This window comes from Sturnus vulgaris, chromosome 10 (genome assembly GCF_052056855.1).
Source record: "Sturnus vulgaris isolate bStuVul1 chromosome 10, bStuVul1.hap1, whole genome shotgun sequence".
NCBI lineage: Eukaryota > Metazoa > Chordata > Aves > Passeriformes > Sturnidae > Sturnus > Sturnus vulgaris.
This window is the reverse complement of record NC_142252.1, coordinates 1,153,790-1,175,214: the sequence shown is the minus strand read 5'-3', so window position 1 is coordinate 1,175,214 and position 21,425 is coordinate 1,153,790. Positions and strand designations below refer to the sequence as shown.

Genomic DNA, 21,425 nt, shown 5'->3' with positions numbered 1-21,425 from the left:
CACAAGCTACTGAGATCATAAACAAAAGAGAAAATGAATTACTCACTTATAATTATAATGAGAATGACTGCGCATACTACACCAAGGATGATCATCATCTATAAAAAGAAAGTTATAAGAAAGAAAAAGAGAAAGTCAGGCTTTCACATGAAAGGCATTAACCCATCAATTTTTTTACTTTTACTTAGTGACTCATTCCTCATACTTTGAACTCTTGTAAAGACCCACAACAGACTTGTTAAGGCCCCAAATTCAGTGTTGGTTTCAAAATCAACAATGGGCATAGCCTCTTGTCAAAGCTGGCCACTCCTTACCTGTCAGCTAAAGATGCAGTGACCAACCTCAACCATTCCAGCAGTAAAGAAAATCTCGATTTCCAAAGTAAAACAGCTCCAGGGGCTGGGATCACAGTGGCCATGCACCCCTTTATAGCAGAGTCACCTCATCCCTTTTCCCCGTGTTCCTGAGGCCAGTGAAGAGGCAGCTGGAGATGTCTAAAGGCCAGCAACAGTTTGTGCTGCTGCTGCTGAGACGGGAAGCCCATGGTGGCCACAGCAGTGGCCACAGCAGTGGAGACAGCTCAGGGCAAAGCAGGAGCTGCTCCCCCAGAGCAGAGGCTGCCATGCACAGCCCTCACCTGCACAGAGCTGCCCCAGGGGCCACATCTGGGCTCTGAAAAGCTGAAAATCAACGAGCCCTGCAGGGATGCTGCAGGCCAGTGGCCATTATTACCCCAGTGGGTATGAAGACTGAAAAACAACACATATGGGCATGTCAAATCAAGGCCTTCATTCCTCCAAACATGAGGACAGACCAAGCCATTGGCTTGCAGGAGATTTTTTAAAATTTCTTCCCTCTATTTGGGAGTTTGGGAGTTTGGGAGAGGAAGGACAGGGAGATTGTCAGGACAAAGCAGGAAGGGACAATGAGGAAAGGAGAATGAGGGTAGGTTTGGAGCTCAAGTGTAGTGCAGGTCACTGTGGTGACTGCAGTCACATGGGGGAACCTAACTCAAAATCTGTGCTTGTAGCTCCCAAAAGCCCTGCTTCCTGCACTGCTGGGCATATCAGTTGGGCAACAGCTAAAAGAGGCCCAGAGGACCTGACCTGATGAATTTCTAACCTAGAGCCTCTTATTTCTGGAGTGTTTGTACATGTAGTTTACTCAGAATGTTTTGTCTTGCTTTACATTTCCTAGCGCTGTGGATTGAAGACAGCAGGCTAGCAAGGGATACCTGTGGGATTCCCCTTGGGAACAGCTGGTTTTATTTGGGTAGTAGTCAGCAGGAAAGTTGGTATTGGGAAAGGAAAATGAAGCTGAACTTTTGGCACAGTGTTCATGGTGATGGTGCACGAGTAGGAAGAAGAAAAGACATGAGTCTTAGAAGAGTAAGAGGAGATGAAGTTTCTGGGTCCAAATTCCACAAATACTGGAGGAGGTCTGAAAAAGGAGAGTGAAGTTCCCTCTGCTCTTGGGAAAGGATTAGACTTTGAAGACAGCAGAAAAGGCAGCTGATTGATGAAAATCCTGCTTTATCCAAACCAGCCCCACTTTATAAGAGACTGTAATTCCCTCCCTTCTCACAGCAATTTGTAGAATCCAGTTTTGGGTATTTTTTTATGGTTTACCATCCTGAAGAAAAATCAAATCAATAATGATCCCCCACAAGGAAAAACTTCTTTTCTCCCACTGCTAGACTTCACTGCACCTGATGAGGTTTTGTGGCTCCCACAGAGAACTGACACGAATTGGGAGGAAATGCTTTCCCATTCCTATCTGAAGGCACTAGGGAAGTATCAAGGATTGTATCTACGTTTTATATACTGCAGAATATATGGGTTCTGGGAAAGATCAAAGTTGCTTGAGTTCTGGAGCCTCAAGGTCAAGGCCTCTCTTTCTCACCTTGAGAAGAGATGACTCAGAGGTGCCATCCTGCAGGCAAAGTCCCACTAAATGCAAGTGAAAGCAATTCCTGCCACGAAGCCATTCCCAACAAGGATTTATAATCCTTACCTTGCAATTTTTCCACCAGTATTTCCTCTTCAGTTTGGCTGCACTGGTCTCAAACTGTGAGGCACCTGCTTGCAATGCATCTGCCCGGTTGTCGAGCTCTGACAGCTTCTGGTCCCTCTCCAGCACCTTGTCCACGTTCATCCTCATGATGTCCACCACCTGTGAAGGCACAGACACGCCTGGCACTCCTCCCACAGGCAAGCTGAGGGACACCCAGCTGGCCACAGCCTGCAATGTCACACCTCGTCCTAAAGGCAGCCTTTGGTGTGTGATGGGATTCCCCGGGCAGTGCCCCAAAATGCCAGCCTGTGGGAGCACACACTGTGCTGGGTGCCCTTTAAGGTAGAAAATAAAGAGACAGCATGAAATAGCACAGATGGTTTCATTAAATTTTTTTACTTATTTTGTACTGATACAAGACCCTGATGAAGATCTCTATCCCACACTCTGACTGACATCACTAAGAACAAGCCATTGTTTTCCTTGTACATTTAACACCTTCCCTACCTGCAGCAGGGAAATCAGCTAGCAAAGGCCACCCTAAAGGGAACTGCATGCATTTCCTTACCAAAGAATTCTCTCATTGTGCAGATCTTTTGGGTAAGATGACTCCTCAGCCATGATTTGATGTCCTGCTTGAAACTGGAGGAGGAGAACATTTTTACCTGAGCAAATTCAGCCTGAAGAGAGGCAGAGAGCTCATGGCACAGCCAGCACACAGCAGGCAAGGGCTGCTCGTGTGTGTGTTTTATACCTTGGGTAAAGTGAAAATCCTCTTCTAGAAGCCAATAACTAAATGGAAATCCTGTAGAAATTCACCACTAAAGCAAATGTCAGGCAGTGTCACAATCTCAGTAGTGCCCAATTTTTCTAGCAGTGGGAGAGGCTGATGGCCTGTTAATTCTCACACTCCATAGTAAGAAATTCGTATTATACATATTTAATAAAACTTAACAATTACCTGTATAAATCCAGAATTATTTAAAGGATACATTATTCAAACACAGTGAGAGGAAATTGGTAGTGAAAGAATCTTTAATAGGACTGGCAGAAGGTCTCAAAAGATTTGTTTCACTTGTCTACCAAACTTAAACCAAAATGAAATATTTTGGTCAATATAATTTTTCTTACTTGCTTTTCCAAACCAAAACCTTCCAAGCACTTAACCTCATACAGAACTATAATAACAGTTTAAAGTATTGATTTCTCAGCTAGCATTTAGTTCCATTGTATCTACAATGATTTGTAGTAAAAATGTTAAACTATTTGAAAACGCTGAAACAAAATACTCCACTATTTCCTACTCATTCTCTCAGCTTTTTGGAATTTTGGGTTTTTTTGTTGTTTGTTTGTGGGGAGGGTTGTTTGGTTTTTTTGTTTGTTTGTAGCGGGTTTTTTGAGGGGTTTGTTTGATTTTGTTTGGGTTTGTTTGATTTTGTTTTGGTTTGTTTGTTTTTGATTTTGCTCGTTTGTTTTCCCAGAACTACTTATTGAATCTAGCCTGGCTGCAGTGAACACTTGCCCAGGTGAGACTGCATTTTTGTCAAATAAATAAATGCTTACCTGGGCCTTAGAAAATAAGCTCTACGACATCTAGAGGAATCAGGTGGGAAAACCCAAGAGAGGAATAGCAGAAGTACTCTATGGCCATTGGTGTAGCATTAAAAACATCGGTGATTTCGTGCCCATCCAAAGTTTCCTGCGCTGCCCAGGGCTCTGCTGCCACCTGCGGGTGACATCCCCACCCGGCAGGGACAGAAAAGAGCAGGGGAAGATCGGGGAGAAACGGCAAAGCAATTTGTTTATTTTATATTTTATTTTATTTTATTTTATTTTATTTTATTTTATTTTATTTTATTTTATTTTATTTTATTTTATTTTTTAAATTTTATTTTATTTTTATTTTATTTATATATTTACGGTTTATCATTTATATTTATTTATATTTCATACGTATCTTTATGGTACTGACGCTTTAGGATTTTAGCTTTTCTATTTTTCAGATCCTGTAGTGTTTCAGTGTTTAACTCTGAAACTCCATAACCTGTCAGCTGCTGTTATCCTGTTTTATTCAGACAATTCCTCTCTGGGCCTGGAACCCAAGGACACCCTACAGCCTCAGGCCCCAAAAGTGCAAACTAAAGTGAATTGGGAGGAGCAAACTGGGGGTAAATGACTTCATTACCTGGAGCTGTAATTGGAGAATTAACCCCTGATATGTAAATGGACCAAACTTATATCTGTCTGAAAAACTCAGCCCATTGTCCATTTTGGGTGTAGCCTCTGAGGCTTCTGACTGCCCCAGGTGTATCTATTGAAGGCTTTTAATAAATACCCACTTTATTCTCTTAACCTTGTCCAGCCTCTGTTCTAGGGAGCCACTCCAAGGCATCAGTACAACAATTCATCAAGCTGGAATGTGCAAAAATGCACATGAATGGTAGATCACATACATAAATTTGTAACCCTTGCAAATGATCATATCTAACAAAGATGCTTCAATGAAAGGCTTCAATGAATGGTGTGACATCTCCCCATTCTAAAGTACTCCCCCCAGATGGGTGTGATTTTAGTTTGCAGATGTTGTAGATGGGGTAGCTCAAGACAGCACAAGGATTTCTGGTCCCAGCTGTAAGGCTTTTAAGGTGTCTGGTCTTCTGGCCTAGAAAATATCTGGACCATGTTAAGACATTAAGTTTAAAAAATTGCAAATATGCATGTTAAGAGTATTAAGTATTAAGAATGTTAAGAATACATAAAAGGTATATAAAAAGAAAAAGTAAAAAAAATCCTCATGGCATCACCACACTGGACCCCTGGGTGTAACAAACCAGCATCACCCCAGCGACCTCACAGTGCTGCAGGTGCAAGTTTGCCTCCCCTGGCTGTTCTTATATCGTGATTTCCCTGTAAAAAGGACCTGCTGACCACGTGCTATCAACTCCAGACCCGTGAAAAATTCTTCCCTGAAAGAGTGACTGTGCACTGGAATCATCTGCCCAGGGAGGGGAAGGAGTCACCATCCCTGGAGGTGTTTAGGGACAGCCTGGAGGTGACACTCAGTGCCATGGTTTGGTTGATGAGGAGGTGTTAGGTTATAGGTTGGACTAGATGATCTGAAAGGTCTTTTCCAACCTAGTTCATTCTGTGATTCTGTGATTCTGTATCAGCTGCAGCCTCTCTCTCAAATGGAAGGCAAAACCTTCACAAATCCTGAACTTCACCCACATAATTCTCAAATCCAAGAACTACTCATTGTCTCCTCATACTGAGCAAGAGTAACTGCCAAAATTATGTCATCACCTCCACAAAAAGACAGATTTTCATGGGTCTGAGTGAAAAGAGTCAGAATGCAGAGTATCTTAAGCACAAAGCAGGGGTTCACTATCCTCACTGATGCAATCTCTATTGAACTATTTGAAGAGCCCCGTGTTTCTGACAGATATCACTCATTTTAAGATAATAAAAGGCAATTTTTATCATCTTTTTGGGACAGTTACTTTTGCTGTCATTCACACAAACAATTACAGGACCACTGTGATGTAACATCTTCAGGACAAGAAGTTATTACTGGTTATTATTCTAACCAAAGACAAAAGCTAAAATGTAACATTCCTTTCCCCACTGGAAGAGGAAATAAAGAGATAGAGAGAACCTAGTCTAGACATTTCTGCAGGCGTTTCTGCAACCAGAAGGATGTGAACACGTCTGAGCACCAACAATGGGTATGGCATTATAGCCAAGACAAGAATTTAAGGATCCAAGCTGGAACAGGCACATGGTCCTACAAAATCAAGAAAAGGAGTGGGGATTTTTTTAAGGATGCTGTTATGACGTCATGTGTGGGTGCCTTTCTTTGGGAATAAATTCTGATGATCAATGGAGCTCTTGCTAATGAACACCGCTCTCAGCAGCTCAATTCTGATGGTTTTAATCTATCCATGATGGCCTGTCTCTGTGAAACAGTCTGCGAAATTAGCATCTAACCTTTAGGAGTGCAGGAACACACTACAAGAGCTGCTTCCACTATGACATTTCCTCCTAACCAGACTGGGAGGAATTCCTGAATTGGCACCAATGCCCACACTTTATCTGCAGAACTGTTGCTGGTACAGGGATGTTTATACTCAGGATCTCTCTTGTGCTGTCTGCCTCCTTTGATAAATCTCATTTCCTAGACCCACTGCCTTCAGACGAGTGGGAGTTGCACAGGGGAGGAAACTGCCCGTGGCAGCAGCCTTGGCTGGAGCCGCTTACCTCGTCCACCTGGGCTTGTGTCTGCTGCAGCCTCTTGTTGCTGGACACGTTGGTGGCAGGAGGGGGCCCTGCAGCCCCTGCAGCACCGCTGGGACCCTGGGCAGAAGCTGGAACAGACCTAGAGCAAAACCAGAGAACCTTTGTGACCAAAACCGTCTTTACTTGTTCACTACCCTTTTTCTGGAGCTCGTAAAAATTACCTATCTCTTCAAAGAACTTCTAAAGTTTCAAAGCACCTCCTTCTTCTTCAGAGAACTTTTCCATCTTTTCAATCCATGTTTTCCATTCCTGGATCACAACCCTACCACCCTGCCATTCTATCTCATACCACAATCAGTTTTTACACTATTTCTTGATGGCACTTTATCAAAGCCTTCCACCTCCCTTGCTACTTTTTCAAACAACAAACAATTCAGATTATCTACCCTAAACTGATCACAGGCCTGACTAGCAGGGCAGAGCTTATGTCCCATCAGGAAATACACACTGCTCTGGGGATTTTGTGTTAATGCAGCAGGAGATGGGCTGTGACCTTGTCTTCCCTCTCAGTGTGCTGAGTAAAGCACTGCCCTGCTCCTCTCTTTGGACTTCACCAAGCAAAGATGAACAGAAGGAAACAAACAGAAACAGGAGGAGATCACATCCCTCACAAAAAGGAGAGGAGAAAGAAACAGAGGAGGAAGTGGGGGTGAGAATTGCACACGGTTTGGGGTCAGTCATCTCTGGCATCCAGCAATGCTGACCCTCCCCAGCCACCAGAGCAGCTTCTGTGTACCCACAGCCCCTGGAGGAGTATCTGCAGCACTGCTGTGAACAGAGCCCTGACCAGTTTGCTCTATAACAAAGGACAAAACAAAGCATCCTGAAAATCCAACAACAGATCTGGTCTGTCTCAGAGTATGAGTTTGTGCAGATAAATCAGCCCCCCAGCCTGAGCAGGGTCCCTGAACCTCAGCCAGCCATCCTTCACACCCATGCTCTAACCTGGGAAACCTCACCTCCTCTGTCAAGGGACCCCTCTCACTCCTTCCTGCAGGCAAATAAAACCCTGAGGCTGCAGAGGAAATCCCTGAGCATGTGAACTGAAAAATATCACAAATCCCACTCATGCATTACCAATGCCTTCCCACAGTGACAGACTGAGAGAACACAGTGTTTCTCTGTGAATCATTCCCTTCTACATCCTGGGGTCTGATTAATGCTGCTGGAATTATGGCCTCATTAATACACTGTCAAAACAGTGCCTGGGGACAATAAAGTTAGCTCCCCAAAGGTACCTTAAGCTGCAAAATTCAGTTTGATGGTATTGCCTGAGGGCTGAGATCTCTGTGGATAGCACTGACCCTCAGAAGCTCCCAGAGATGGAGCAGCTGTTTGCAGACCTGCAGCACTGCTGTAGCTCACACTTCACTTTTTAACTGGGGCTGAGAATGTCATTAGCAAGCTCGAGCTGACAGAGAAGGAATTGAGCAGTGCACTACTTGCTCATCCTTTGGGGACCTCATGGCCACTACTAAAAACATAAAAACCAGATGCTGCTGCCACCTGCAAGGGAATCTCTCCACCCATTGCCGTGGGCCAGCATCCCAACAGGATTTATTCTGAGTTGTCACAAAGGATCAAAGTCTGCCTATAATGTACATCACACATAACACAAAACAAGATCTCCCTGGAGCATCAACAGCCTCAAAGGGTGATCCTGGTACAACAACAACAAAGCTAAAATTGAAATAGTAAAACTTCTGTGCAGTTAAGGAGGTAAATAGGCATTTTCCCAATCGACACAGGCAAGATTTTTTTCCCGTGGAAACACTGTGCCACTACTACAAACATCAAGGGAGCTCCTCTCCTGAGTTATGCACTGTTGGAACCTCAGAGACTACAGAAGAGGAGAATGTGAGAAGAGTTTTTCCCTGCCACATGTTTTGCTGTAAGCAGAGCTTATAAATTCAGTGATGTTCTTGGTCAGAGCTATAACTCCAAAGCTTGGAGCTCTGCCATGTACCTTTTCTGCCTAGTAATTCTCATCTTTTTTTGCACCTCCCAAGCGGTCTTTAAAATGACTTGACATATAGTAGATACTCTCAAGGTTGTTCTCTTCCAGCTTTCTTGCTGCCATCTAATTTGGTTTCAGCTGCATTTTCTGGGGCTTTTCTGCTCCCACCCACAGGGGAGGAAAGGATGGGAAGAACGGGTGTTTTTACAGTTGCCCTGGCCATCCATCAGGAGTTACTGTAACCATCAAAGAGAGATGACAATCTTTATGCTAAGGCACAGCAACCTCATAACATACTCATCTTAATTAATTACCTAAAATCTAATCCAAGTTTTCTGGTAAAGAAGGCAACTGAAGGCCTGCATCACTTGAAAGCATAGACATTCCCTGCAATACCATAGAGCAAAGGCTCTAGAATTAAAGTCCAGCCTACATTTACATAATTCTTCCTGCATTTACATAATTCTTCTATTATTGCCTCTGTACCATGTCGTATCAGCTTATAATTTCTCAGAAGCATTATTCAAAGAAATTTATGCAAAAATATTAGCACTATGTTGTAGAAGCTTCCCTTTGAAATACATGAAGCATCACAACTTTAAAGTATAATTTCTCATGGTCTGGCATGATTTTGGGGACCTACAAAAGAATGCAAAATCCATATAAAAGCCCCACCAGTAAGCCCCTAGCCATCAGACTTGTGTACTTTTTTAAGGAAAGGGAACTTACCATTGGTGCTGAGACCTGCCATTCCCAAGAAGTCAAACTAATTTTGAAAGAGGAACAAAATTCTGTTATTGTTGGTGAAAAAGGGCATGAATCCCCAGCAAATACTCTTAAATGGCAACCAGTGTGTGACAGCAGAGCAGAGGCAGGTTTGGCAGTCAGCACACGAGCAGCCCTACAGGCTGGAAGCAGTGCAGGCTCTGTGCCTGCAGCCACCTTGGAAGAAACGCTCAGGGACTTTCTGAGTGACTCAGCACAACAGTCTCAGACATCCTCAGCTCTTCCACTTGGGCCTGAAACTGGTAGGTCAGATTCATGACTAAGAGATTTGTCATCTCGCTGAGATGGTCGGGAAGCAGCTTGCTATTTAGATCTGACAGTTAAAGGCAGCTGCAACTCTTAATTAAAAGAGAACTGGAGCTAGCCAGCGTTACTGTTTTGCATTTCAGCACTGGCTGAAAAACACATTAAGGATGATTGTGTATCTAATATTTTGGGAAACCATCTGACGCACACTTTCATTTTTGCTCACATGTGTGAGCTACACAGCAGAATTTTTTCACTTAGTCAGGCTAGGGAAGGGAGCTGCACGATGCAAACACCAGGAGGATGCCAGGCCACCGCTGTGCCTCGGTACAGTTTACATGAGGACCTCCAAGGCTGCTTTCAGCATCTTCTTTTATCCATCCAAAGTGCTTTTTAAAGCCTCCAACTACAGGACATAATCCCTGCAAAGCCTTTATCCTAACAACACCTTATTAAGCTAAGGAGAAGCTGTTGTCCCTACACATGGCTGGAAACAGGTGCAGGGGGATGGAGGGACTTCTCCATGGCACAGAAATCTGTGGCAGGGCAGCCCAGCCCTCTTCATTGTCCTCCTTCTGTTCCTCTCCAGCTCTGGCTCGAGGCAAAGCTCACAGCCTATCTCTAACAGCAGGAGTTATTTTCTACCCCTCAAACAGTGAGAAGCACAGCTAAAGCTGATAGGCAAAGTGAGAATCACATCACACGGCTTTAGGGAGTGTCAGCTCAGGGGAGGGCAGTGAATGTGCATCAATTAATGATCCCTTCCAAAAATGAAACGAAGCAGGCAATTTTTGAAGAACCCCAGTCTGAGTCCTCTTTCCTCAAACCCTTCCCCTTGTTCAAATAAAACAAAATTGCACTGCCTCTCTTCCCTTTCATTCGTTTTTGGTTTTTTTTCCTGTTCAGGTATTGTATTTGCCTAGTACATATTTACTGCTGTAAATGACGTATATTTAAGACACTTTTTCCATGTGGACCCTTTCAAAAGGCACCCACCCATTTGGGCTTCACTGTGGAATTAGAGTCTGACAGTCCATGGTTTCAAAGGCATTTGAAAAATACACCACAAACACCCCTTTGTTTAACTGCAAAATAAATCAGAACACTTCCATAGCTTTGTACTCTTGAGATTTTACTCTAAAACAATTATTAGAATTAGCTACAAATGCAAATTTATAGATTACTTTAGTGTCTATGCATGTCAGTGAAGATTTTGGCCCAAGGAATAGCTGCAGGAACAAACCCATCTCACAATCCCTAGAGCAGAGAAAATTCATCTGTGAATTGAGATGCACTGGAAAGCTTTGAGGCACCAGGATCTCTAAGGAAATAAAGGAGCTCTGTAGCCCTGGGGGTTTGCTGTTAGTTTTGGACTTGCTTTGTTTATTCCTATGCAGTAACAGCTAAACCAATTTTTCCACTGATAGTTTACTGACAATATTTGCAGTCTTCTGCATTCTGCAGGAATCTGCAGGTTTCCAGCTCTGTGTTAATCAGATGCTGCCACATGGGATTTTAATTTTGCACGAGGTCAGTTTAGCCAAGATTAGCTCAAAAAACTTTCTTACCAATCAGCGTGGCTGTGTGAGGTTGGACAGAACCCTAATGAAATCCAGCCTGATAAACAGAGCAGACTAAAATTCTGTGCTTGTCTATTCATGTGTCACCTCTCAAAGAAATTGATGTTTAAACTCCCTAAGATTCTGAGCTTTCCAGAGCCCAGCCCTTAACTGTACAAACTAAACAAGAGCAAGGTCCTACCACCCTTGTGGGTGGACAATCATGTTTCTCTTTGTGTCCAGGAAAGCGACATCCATCCCAGCATCTCCTACCTAATTTTCTGGTTTTCCCAAAAAATGAAATGGGATAATGTCAAATGGCAGATGCTGTTACTCTTTGAAAACAACACACTAATTCTGTCAGGAGAGGTGCAGGGAAACTTCTGGCACCCCCATAAAATAAAGTGTTCCTCAGGTTCTCATTCTTCTTCCAAGTAGGTAATGATGTTCTGTGCCTGCAGGGTGACAGGACTCTCCAAATGACAGCCCTGGCTAGAGACCATGACCTCCCACTTCTGAGATGCTCTCAGTAGGGTTATTTGCTTTTCAGTTCAGCTGCCCACTAACTGTATGTATTTCAGATTCCTAGCTCATCTTTCCCCCTCCAGTTATTAACCAGTTTATTTTAGTAGGCTAGGCTTATCCTTGTTTTCATTCCACTAATCTCACTTCTGCAGGGGAACAAAACAAAGCTGCTCAATGGAGTAAAGAAAGCCATGATATCATAAAACTGGTTAGGCTGAGGAGATGATTACTGACTGACAGAGGAGTACCACTGCTGGGCTAGTGGACATTTGCATACTGGTGCTGGAGGGATTGTCAGAATACAGAAAGATGTTTTCAGCCCTCTGAGACCTCACAGAGGGAGAATTAGCTCCCAACAAGAGCAAACAGGCTTCTTTCACTAACAAGGGAAGCAGCACTGCTTAAACAGAGATGTTGCCCTTCATTGTGCTTTTTTTCTATCTGAGCCCTTCAGCATTCAGTAAAAATGTGACTATTGACAAGTAAATGGCTACAGACTTAGATACTTCCATTCCAGGACTATCAAATTTCAAATTATTGCTCGTGCTATTTGTAATAACTGTGCAATGAGTAATAATGAATCGGTGGTAGAACAAAACTCCACATATTAAAGGAATTAGCATTTGAGATGTCTTCATTTTGTGAAGAAAGTTCTGCTTTCAAAACAGCTCTGTTCTCAAATGTGCTTTTCATGTATTACCAACAATATTCTACAAGGACTCTCCCTTATTACCAAATATTTACTCTGATCACCAGCCAAAGGATAATACTCTGCATTTAACATCCTGGGAACACATTTAATTAAATATTCCCACTAGTTTATTATGACTGCATTAACCATCTGGTGTGCTAAATATGCACACAGAGGAAAAGGAGAGAAACCCTAAGACATCAACTTTAATTTGATCAACATTTGTTAAATTAGTAATGACCACCTGATTTACCTTCACCAGTATCTTCTACTCAAGCTAAATGAATGTTGCTTACTAACTTGAAGAATTAGAAGTAAATTTGATCTACAGCGACATTTTTAAGAACATTCTTTCATCATTTTAAACCCTTGGATTTACATACCCGCATCTTGAAAAATTTTTAATAAACACTATTTACTATCTATGTTATGACTGTGAGGTTCTTGCATTTCCTTTCCTGCCAGGAACAGAGAAATAGTTTTATTTGTCATATCTTCATTTTAAAAAATTATTATCTCATATTAATTTAGAAACATTTCAATTTCTGGACACTTTACTGCTGGGTACAATAACAAGGTAGATCTCAGTCTCTGTCCACATTGCTCAGCAGTGCAGATTAATGCAGGTTACTGATGGGGAACTTTAAGCCATGCCTTTAGATCCCACTCAACCAGTCTCATCTTCACATCTGCAGAGAACTGAAAAAACCCAAACCAGCTCTAAAGTAAATCTCCTTTTGAGGTAATTTCCACAGACAGACTTCAGACAATTTTAGTCCCATACTCTGTGGTTTTTTCTTAGAAGAGAGTTAATTCTCATTTGCTGATACAAAACGAACTGTAATCTTTATACTGAATGAGGTGTATTCTCATTAGAGAATGAAAGCAAATACAGGTGTAAGCAATAATAAAAAAAGCCTTTTTCTTAATATTTATACAGATATTAACTTTATATTGCAAAAAAAAAAAGACAAATGTAATTTATTGTTTTCTACATTTTGCTGTTTAAATCCATAATTCGCTTAATTTGCATCAGGCTGCTTTCAGATAGAAATTAGTTTAGTAAAAGATATGGAAAATAATTTATGTGATATCTTCATAATAGTTAATAACCCAAATCTATCGTCAGTGCAATGTCTACACAGAAAAATACCAAAACACTGTATTGCACTAAAGTCAGTTTTCAGAAGGAAGTGTTATCTCTAGTTCCTAGGTAGGACTGATTGCACTGCTATTAATTCTTATGAGATTTCAGAACTGGAAGGTTTCAGGCTCCTATAATAATTTCTCTTCACCAGATGAAAGAACACAAACTTCTTTTTTTCCCCCTTTTTAATTTTTTTGATGCTTTTCATTTGGTTAACCTTGAGTTATCTGGGTTATGATGTGGGCTAAAGGCAATAAAACTGAACAAAGATCAGGTCTGTGATCTGATTTTCTCTCAGAATGGTTACTATTTCAAGCCAGTTCAATGCAGATGAAATCCAGTGTATGTAAATGAACACACTGTTACCAAAAACCCCCGGAATTTTCATTTACAAAGTTCCTTATGCTCCATTAGCCCCATCAGTCCTCGTGTTGATGTGGATCATTTGAGCTGGAGTGGTCCTGAAATCCCTTAAATGGTTTTGCAAGGTGCATTGTATCAACCTTTGGTACTTCAGTACCTTCAGTTATCTCAGCTCTGTCCTGCACATTGAGGTTACACACCTGGAAAAGTAACACAAAGACTGACCATCGCAGGAAGAGGTGCACTTGTCTCCCCAGAGAACTTTAGTAAAGGAATTTCAGCTTATTAAATAGGAAAGTGCTTCTACTGGGCATAAGAAGACACAGTGACAAAACCCCAACGAACCAAAACAAAGAAGAGATTCAGCAGAGAAGTCAGAGCCTGGATAACCCAAACCCTTTATTTTTCTTGCCCTAAGTTACTGATCTGAAATTAGGGAAAGAAAAAGCTGACTGCAAACCAAGGCTGGATTAAAGCACAAATCACCAGAGTACAGCAGGCTGGGAGAGGGAGCCTAACAGAACACAGCTTTACTCAGAGCCTTGCTGAGATACATGTGAAACAAAGCAAGAATAAAACAATCAATGAGTCACTGTCATTGCTGCCATTTCTTATTGGAACCTAAGAAATGCAATCTGCCTGGATAACAAACTGTAAGGCAAAGACATAAATAGCAAACATGTTGCTAGAGAAACGCTTCAAAAACCCAGGACTCTGAAGCTGGAGCAGATTTGAGGAAGCCCCAAAGGTTAAAGGTGTGCCAGACATGCCCACCTGCCGAAGGCGGGAGGAGCAGCTCCAGAGCCGTCCCTAAGGACACAGCTCCGAGCCATTCCCTGCTCCTGCTGGGCTGGACGTGCCCTGTGCTGCTGTGCAGAGGAGCCGGAGCAGCCCTGGCTGGCACCGAGCCCGAGGAGCCGCTGGAGCAGCTGGGCTGGGCTGGGCTGGGCTGGGCTGGGCTGGGCTGGGCTGGGCTGGGCTGGGCTCAGCCATCCCTGCCCCTGAGCCGTGTGCTGCTGTAGCCAGTGCGCTGGCTTTGCTTTACTCATTTGAAAGTTTCTTGTTGTGAGTTGCGATTAGGAGGAAGGTAAAACAGGTTCAGCTGTAAATAGGGAAACTTTATTACTAGAAACTCTAGGGAAAATAACCTCAGAATAAAACTTTAGACCACTTTTTTTCCCACACACACTTCTTTCACACTGAAAACGTACAGAAAACAACTCAGTCCGTTTACTACCTCTAAAATAGTTTTTCATTAATTTACTTGGGAGAGGAGACTTCCCTCTTTCATCTGTGAAGACTTCATCTTTGAAAAGTCCTTGTCAAGTACAAAGGAGACTGCCCAGGTGTTGGCAAGTAAAAATTTTAGGAAACCTTTACAAGCCACCACATTCAGTTAAAAGTTCACTCTGACACAGAGAAGCAAGGAAGGCTCTCAAAGGAGTGGGAAGATTGATAAGCTTTCCTTGCTTTTAAGTAGTATTTTCTTAAGGTTTTTCTGCCTGTCTTTTAAGGGACTCAAATCCTAAGAGGCTTTGGGGTTTCCCATTCTCCTGTACATCACTTCCCAGCATTGCTGATGCATTTCAGAAGTAAATCAACTCTTAACGTGTTTTTATTGTTTGTTGGTTTGTTTTTAAAGTCCCAGAAACAACAAAACAGCTGAAAAAAGTCGCATTTCCATCAGCAGTGAAGAGTTTTTCTAGCCTGTCTATGTATTTGCCACTGCTATTCAGTGGCAGTTTCCTCACAGCTAAACTTCATGGGGTAATTACCACCTCTACTTATATTAAAGCTTAATTATCAGGAGGCTTGTTAAGTTTAAATCTTGTCTAACTACTTGGCCCAGAAAACTGCAGTGAATATTTTATCCCACCTGTTCATTATTTAAATAGCAGTCTGTGCAAGTGTCAGAGAACAGCAAAGGGATCTGTACAGAGAGCCAAGCTTTCACCCTTATTTCTCCCAAAATGTCATGTTCAGTTCCTGAAGAGCTTCCATGAAGCACAGCTATCATTTACAAGTCTCCTATCACAGGGTTCCTCCTTCCCACAATGTTATGATTCACACACAGCGTTCCTTCTTCCCAGTTTCAACATCCATCAATTCCTAGAACTGGATTCCATTTAACCAATAAAATACATTAAAGCAATAAAGGGAAACTTCTCATTTCAAGTTCACCTTGAATTTAAAAAAAAACCTCCAAAAACTCAGAATATTTTGTATAAAACAAAACCAGAGCTTTAAAGACTTCTTAAAAAAGATTTTTGAGATTATTTGGCCAAATAAATAGCTTGGTAAACTAATGTAAATTCATTAAATATCTCCTAACAGAAAATTATGGACTATATTGAAACTCAAAATGTCTAAAGTAAGATTGATCTATAATATTACAGCCACCTCTCCTGAATCTCCCCATCCTCATGGGGTCCACGAGAGCCTTGTGCTTCCTCCTTAGGCTAAGCTCCCACCTTTATTTTCCCATCTGTCTTTCCCTCAAACTCTGATTTTTTAATGATCCCCTTTGCTTTACACAGAGACCTATGTTTAAATCACATTTCCAGACCCGTGCTGTGATTTCTGAAGCTCACAGCCATACTCTGTGGCTCAGAACTGTGAGCACCTCTACATTTGCAAAATGCTGCAGTCCAGAAATGAAACATCAATTTTGCTTTTCTTCCCCCAATAAATCTACAAACATCATCTCATTCAGTAAAGACCAGTTCACTCTGCTTGTATCCTTCGGTTTTGTTACATTCAAGGCACTGCCTTTTGCTTTTTTGTGAAAATGCCTAAACATTTTCATGCCTGAAAATCTCCTGTGAGTTGCATCATTATTGGCAGCCCTTTAAGGTTCTCTGGGTAAAGGGAAAGTGTCTCCTCCCTGTCTGCTCAAGGAGTATTTCTGCTTTGCTTTCCAGTCATTGTAAAGTTAACTTTACAATACTTCAAAAGTAACCACTTGTTTCTCATGTCCTTCTTTGGAAATAAAAAGTCCTTGTGATTGAGAAGGAACATTTGAGTTTAAATTTACGCTTTAAAAGACAAAAACTTAATAAAAATTTGAATTGTCCATATATTATTCAAGTGACAAGAAGAACTGGTGACAATCACACTTGAGACAAAACAGCACATCAACCATAAATTCCAGTTTATATTAACAAAGGAGAAGCCAGATGACTGAAGCATTCCCATAGTTTGCATTCCCTGCCCTCAAAGCTACTCCTCAAGCTCTCTGTTTTTCCACCTGTTACATCCCTTGAAGGGCAAAGTATTCCCTCCTGCTACTACAATTCTGATACAGATACACACTTCAAAAGTAAGTGTTATTCAGACACTTTATTTCCATAATAAAAATAATTTTTTTTCTACTGCTATCCCAGCGAAAAATTGGGAATCACCTCCACCTGTCCACAACAAATTCAGCCTATCTACAGCAAGATTCAATGCACTGATAGAGTTATTACTTGGTTATTACAATTGCTTTTTGGCCTCTGTGTCTTTGTGCAGTGGAGTCATCACTCTGGGGCTGTGCTGTGCTGCTGCTGGGAGCCCTGTGGATGTGATGCCTTAAGATTTTAGCCTTAAAATGTTTCAAATCCTGTACTGCATCAGTGCATAACTCTAAACTTCATATACAGTGTAAGTTAACTGTCTTCACACTCTGGTCAGACAAAACAACCCCTCTGGGACTGAGAGCCAAGGACACCCTACAGCCTCAGCACCAAAAGTATAAACAAAAGTGAATTGGGGGGAGCAAACTGGGGGTAAATGACTTCATTTCCTGGAGCTGTAATTGGAGAATTAACCCCTGATATGTAAATGGACCAAACTTATATCTGTCTGAAAAACTCAGCCCATTGTCCATTTTGGGTGTAGCCTCTGAGGCTTCTGACTGCCCCAGGTGTATCTATTGCAGGCTTTTAATAAATACCCACTTTATTCTCTTAACCTTGTCCAGCCTCTGTTTTAGGGAGCCAGCCCAAGGTATGACAAGGAACTTGTGAATGAGGGTATTATTTAACCATCTCACTGGGAGAAATTTATGTTTCCTCACAGATACAAGATCCATGAATTTCCATGTTCTGCTGCTCTCTATTGTCTGTGGTATCTAGGAAAGTTAGTCATGTGTGTGGGCCTTTATTGTGTGCACTTATTTACTTATCACCACTTTCCCTTTTAACACATCTCTTGGTTACCTAGGGAACTGGCTCCAGCCCTGCACATTCCTTCCTCTGTTTGCCTCTCATCAGGTGTGCAACTGATGCCTTGGGGTGGCTCCCTAGAACAGAGGCTGGACAAGGTTAAGAGAATAAAGTGGGTATTTATGAAAGCCTTCAATAGATACACCTGGGGCAGTCAGAAGCCTCAGAGGCTACACCCAAAATGGACAATGGGCTGAGTTTTTCAGACAGATATAAGTTTGGTCCATTTACATATCAGGGGTCAATCCTCCAATTACAGCTCCAGGTAATGAAGTCATTTACCCCCAGTCTGCTCCCCCCAATTCACTTTTGTTTATACTTTTGGTGCTGAGGCTGTAGGGTGTCCTTGGCCCTCTGTCCCAGAGGGGTTGTTTTGTCTGACCAGAGTGTGAAGACAGTAACTAACACAAGTTTAGAGCTATGCCCTAATGCAGTACAGGATTTTAAAAATATAAAAGCTAAAGTCCTAAGGCATCACTTGCAGATGGCCAGGAGCACTCAGCCCCTTCCCTTTTCCCTCACCGTGACTTTCCCAACTCTCTCAAATCACAAGCAGCTCCTAAGCAACAGGAGGCTTGCAGAGCATGAGTCACTGCTGTGGCTGATGTTCTGATGCAGGATGGAGATCAGAGCCCAGCCCAGTGCTTCCAGCGAGCCAACACGGGCACGGAATGCTGCAAAGCTCCACAACTGAGACGTGCTTTAAGAGGTTACAGCTGTAAGGCACACCTTAAACTCTCACAGACAGGTGGTGCTGGCCTAGGAAGGAGACTGCTCCATGCTAGAGACACAGCTGACACATGGCAGGAAGCATTTCACACCAATGAGGCACCTTCCAGTCAATTAGATTTTATTTAGGTGGCAATAGGAAATCCTTAGGCTTTGGACCGATAGCAAAAATTTTGGGAACTAACTGTGCCAGGTCAGTCAGTTCCCAATGTTAGCAACTGATTTTTGACATAACTGGGAGTGTTTCTGCCTGAACATTTCCTTCTGAATGAGGTTGTAATTCCTTTTTTAAAAATTTTCTTCTCCCCCCCTCGCCAAAACAACAATGGAAAAGAGAACATTTATATGAAAAAGGACTGGAGAGGTTGTCTGGAGCACTCCCTTATCTCCAGGGCTGGCTGAGTGGTTCTTCAGACCTGACCCAGCCTTGTCTGTCCAGCAGGATTTTTGCTGGACCTTTTGGGGCTCATTTTAACTCCCCCAAGCTCTTGAGGCTCCAAAGACTTTAATCCCTGCAAGGATGCTTTGCAGTGCTTAGGGCTGGAGTCCCCACTGGGGGTGCCCAAAATGCACCTGCAATCATTAACCAGACACCACAGCGTCCAGAAAAGAAGGAATTGTGCCTTGTGAATGCAAGGAAATCTTGGTGCCTGCATGAAAACCTGAAATCAAGGTCTTTATTTTATCCATGGAGCCCTAGAGTAGCTGAATATCCAGAGAGGAATTCAGTACAGAAATGAATAGAAGTAATTTTCCTTGCTAGAATTTCTTTTCTGTAATCTTCTCTGGATAAAGTTGTACCTTGGTAGAAACCACACCTATTCTTTAGAAGTGTCTATGATTTAATTGGCAAAGTACATTTTAACCTGTTCTGTGCCTCCCCTCTTTATAACTAGGTTGATTTAATTCCCTAGTCTTAATTAGAAATAACTTGTTAAAAGCAATTTAATAATACACTCATAAAAATCTTGAAATCTGCCGTCTGTGACCTGCTGCCTGTGAATATTTAAATTATTTAACTAAGGCAAGTATTATCAGAAAGACAAACAACAGTATTATTGGGAAAACAGATTTTGAAGTCAGATTCCAGCATTCAAATAGAAGAGAAAATAACAGAACTAGTCCAGCCTAAATGAACAGACCACATTTCCATTTTTACAATGAGATTTTAAATAAAAACGACCAAGAGCTTGTGAGTAATCCACTGAGTAGAAGTTTTCAGAGATTACTTACAAATTTTTTTTTTTTAAAATTAGATTATCAGACTTCTCATAGGCAATTCTGAATTGAAAAGATAAATAATAAACAGTGAAGCGTTGATTCACTTCGGAGTCATAGAAATTACTAGCAAGAACAAGAGTTTGTTATTTTATTTAAGAACCGGAAGTAATTCCATAAATATGTAAGCATGAATATATGTGCATGTGTATCTCAAAACCAGGAGCCATCAGAGCTCAGAGAGATGTCAGAGATTAGATTATTCTCCAATCCAGCAAACAAAACCATAATGACTCAGGATTAGTGGCTTATCAATTTAAATGGTTAAATGAAGGCTAAATTTCAATTTTAAAAACTTGAATATCAACAGACTCATCCCGCCTGTAATTCAAAAAACTTGTAGTGGCTTAAAAAAAAACGAAACTGTGAAATCATCTACCTACATAACACAATAAATTAGGATTTGATGGCATTTTGGCTTTAGTCTGTGTTCCAAACTGCAGTTCATTTGGAAAAAAAAAATCAATTTCTAGCTGAATTAATTTGATTTTTATCAATAGCTGGTAAATTAAATTCAGATGAAGTGTGTGTTTGGTGATTATGCCAATCTCTCCACACTGCTACATCCAGGTTATTCAAGTAAATGTAATGTAATCTCTAACTTGTAGGGAAAAAAAATTGTTAACAATCTCACCCTCTTGGATTTTTCTGATTTTAAAGATTTTATTTTGCTCATATACTGTTTATTTAGTCACTAAACGCTAACAGATTCTCAAATCCTTTAGGAGTGAAAAGAACAGCATTCAGCTTCCAGTAATGAGCCAACAATTCCCCCAGTCTCAGCAACCTCATCCAAGCAAGCAGGGTTAAAGCAGGTTGTGTTTTACTCTGTGCTCACACATGATGGAAAATTGGATCCAACTTTTTTTATCAATGGTGCAGCTCTGCAGTTTCTTCCTCCTCTCTTGCATTCTGCTATAACCTTCCCTGGATAAAGCTGAACCAAATTCCCAGTTTCCCTCCAGTCAGTTTCCTGAGGAATCAGGACCTTACAAATATTAGAACATCTAAGTGATTGTATGGCATCACAGCTTTTTTACAATAAATGCAATTTCTCACTAGTGGCACCAATTTTGTTGCAGGAGCTCCAAACCAGCACAGATGAACAGTTTGGAAGTGGTTATTGATATTTTGACACCCCATAACCACCTTTTATTGCAACTTTCCAGAGAACCTGCAGCTTAGTTCCACATGCAGCCTTCCTGAACAGCACCAGAGTGATAAAAAACCTTCCAACACCTTTAGCTAAACATTGTTTTATTAAGATTTCGATTAACATTTCATAAGATTCAATAGATTTGAAGGGTCAGGTTTTCTGATAAAGACTCTTTTTCAGAAGTTTGTAATACCACTTGGTACTGGGGTTTTTTGTTGCTGTTTTGGGGTTTGGGTTTGGGTTTGGGGTTTTTTTTATTTTTTCTGGATTTTTTTTTTAAAGAACTTCAACTCAGCCTTTAATCTTGAACCTGCAGAGTTTTACATCTGGGATTAATGACAGACATTATGTAAATCCCCTCCTGATGGTTTGTGCAGGTAGTTCAGAGATTTTGCTTGAATTCAGTAAAATTACTGTCCTACCATCGTGGAGGAAAAGGGGCTAATCTGACACAGATATTTTCCTGGTGAGAAA

At 41.6% G+C, this 21,425-nt stretch overlaps 1 protein-coding gene across 1 annotated transcript in view; it reads right to left on the bottom strand.

The window, feature by feature from the left end:
- The window catches only part of LOC106849606 (vesicle-associated membrane protein 2-like), a 43,434-nt gene that overhangs the window by 3,281 nt on the left and 18,728 nt on the right, over positions 1-21,425 (bottom strand). Inside the window, exons 2-4 of the mRNA XM_088170507.1 lie at positions 6,271-6,388; positions 2,014-2,172; positions 47-98 (exon numbers count right to left, since the gene is read on the bottom strand). Coding sequence (XP_088026633.1) covers positions 47-98; positions 2,014-2,172; positions 6,271-6,388 — 329 coding nt within the window. The remainder of the gene's footprint in view (positions 1-46; positions 99-2,013; positions 2,173-6,270; positions 6,389-21,425) is intronic.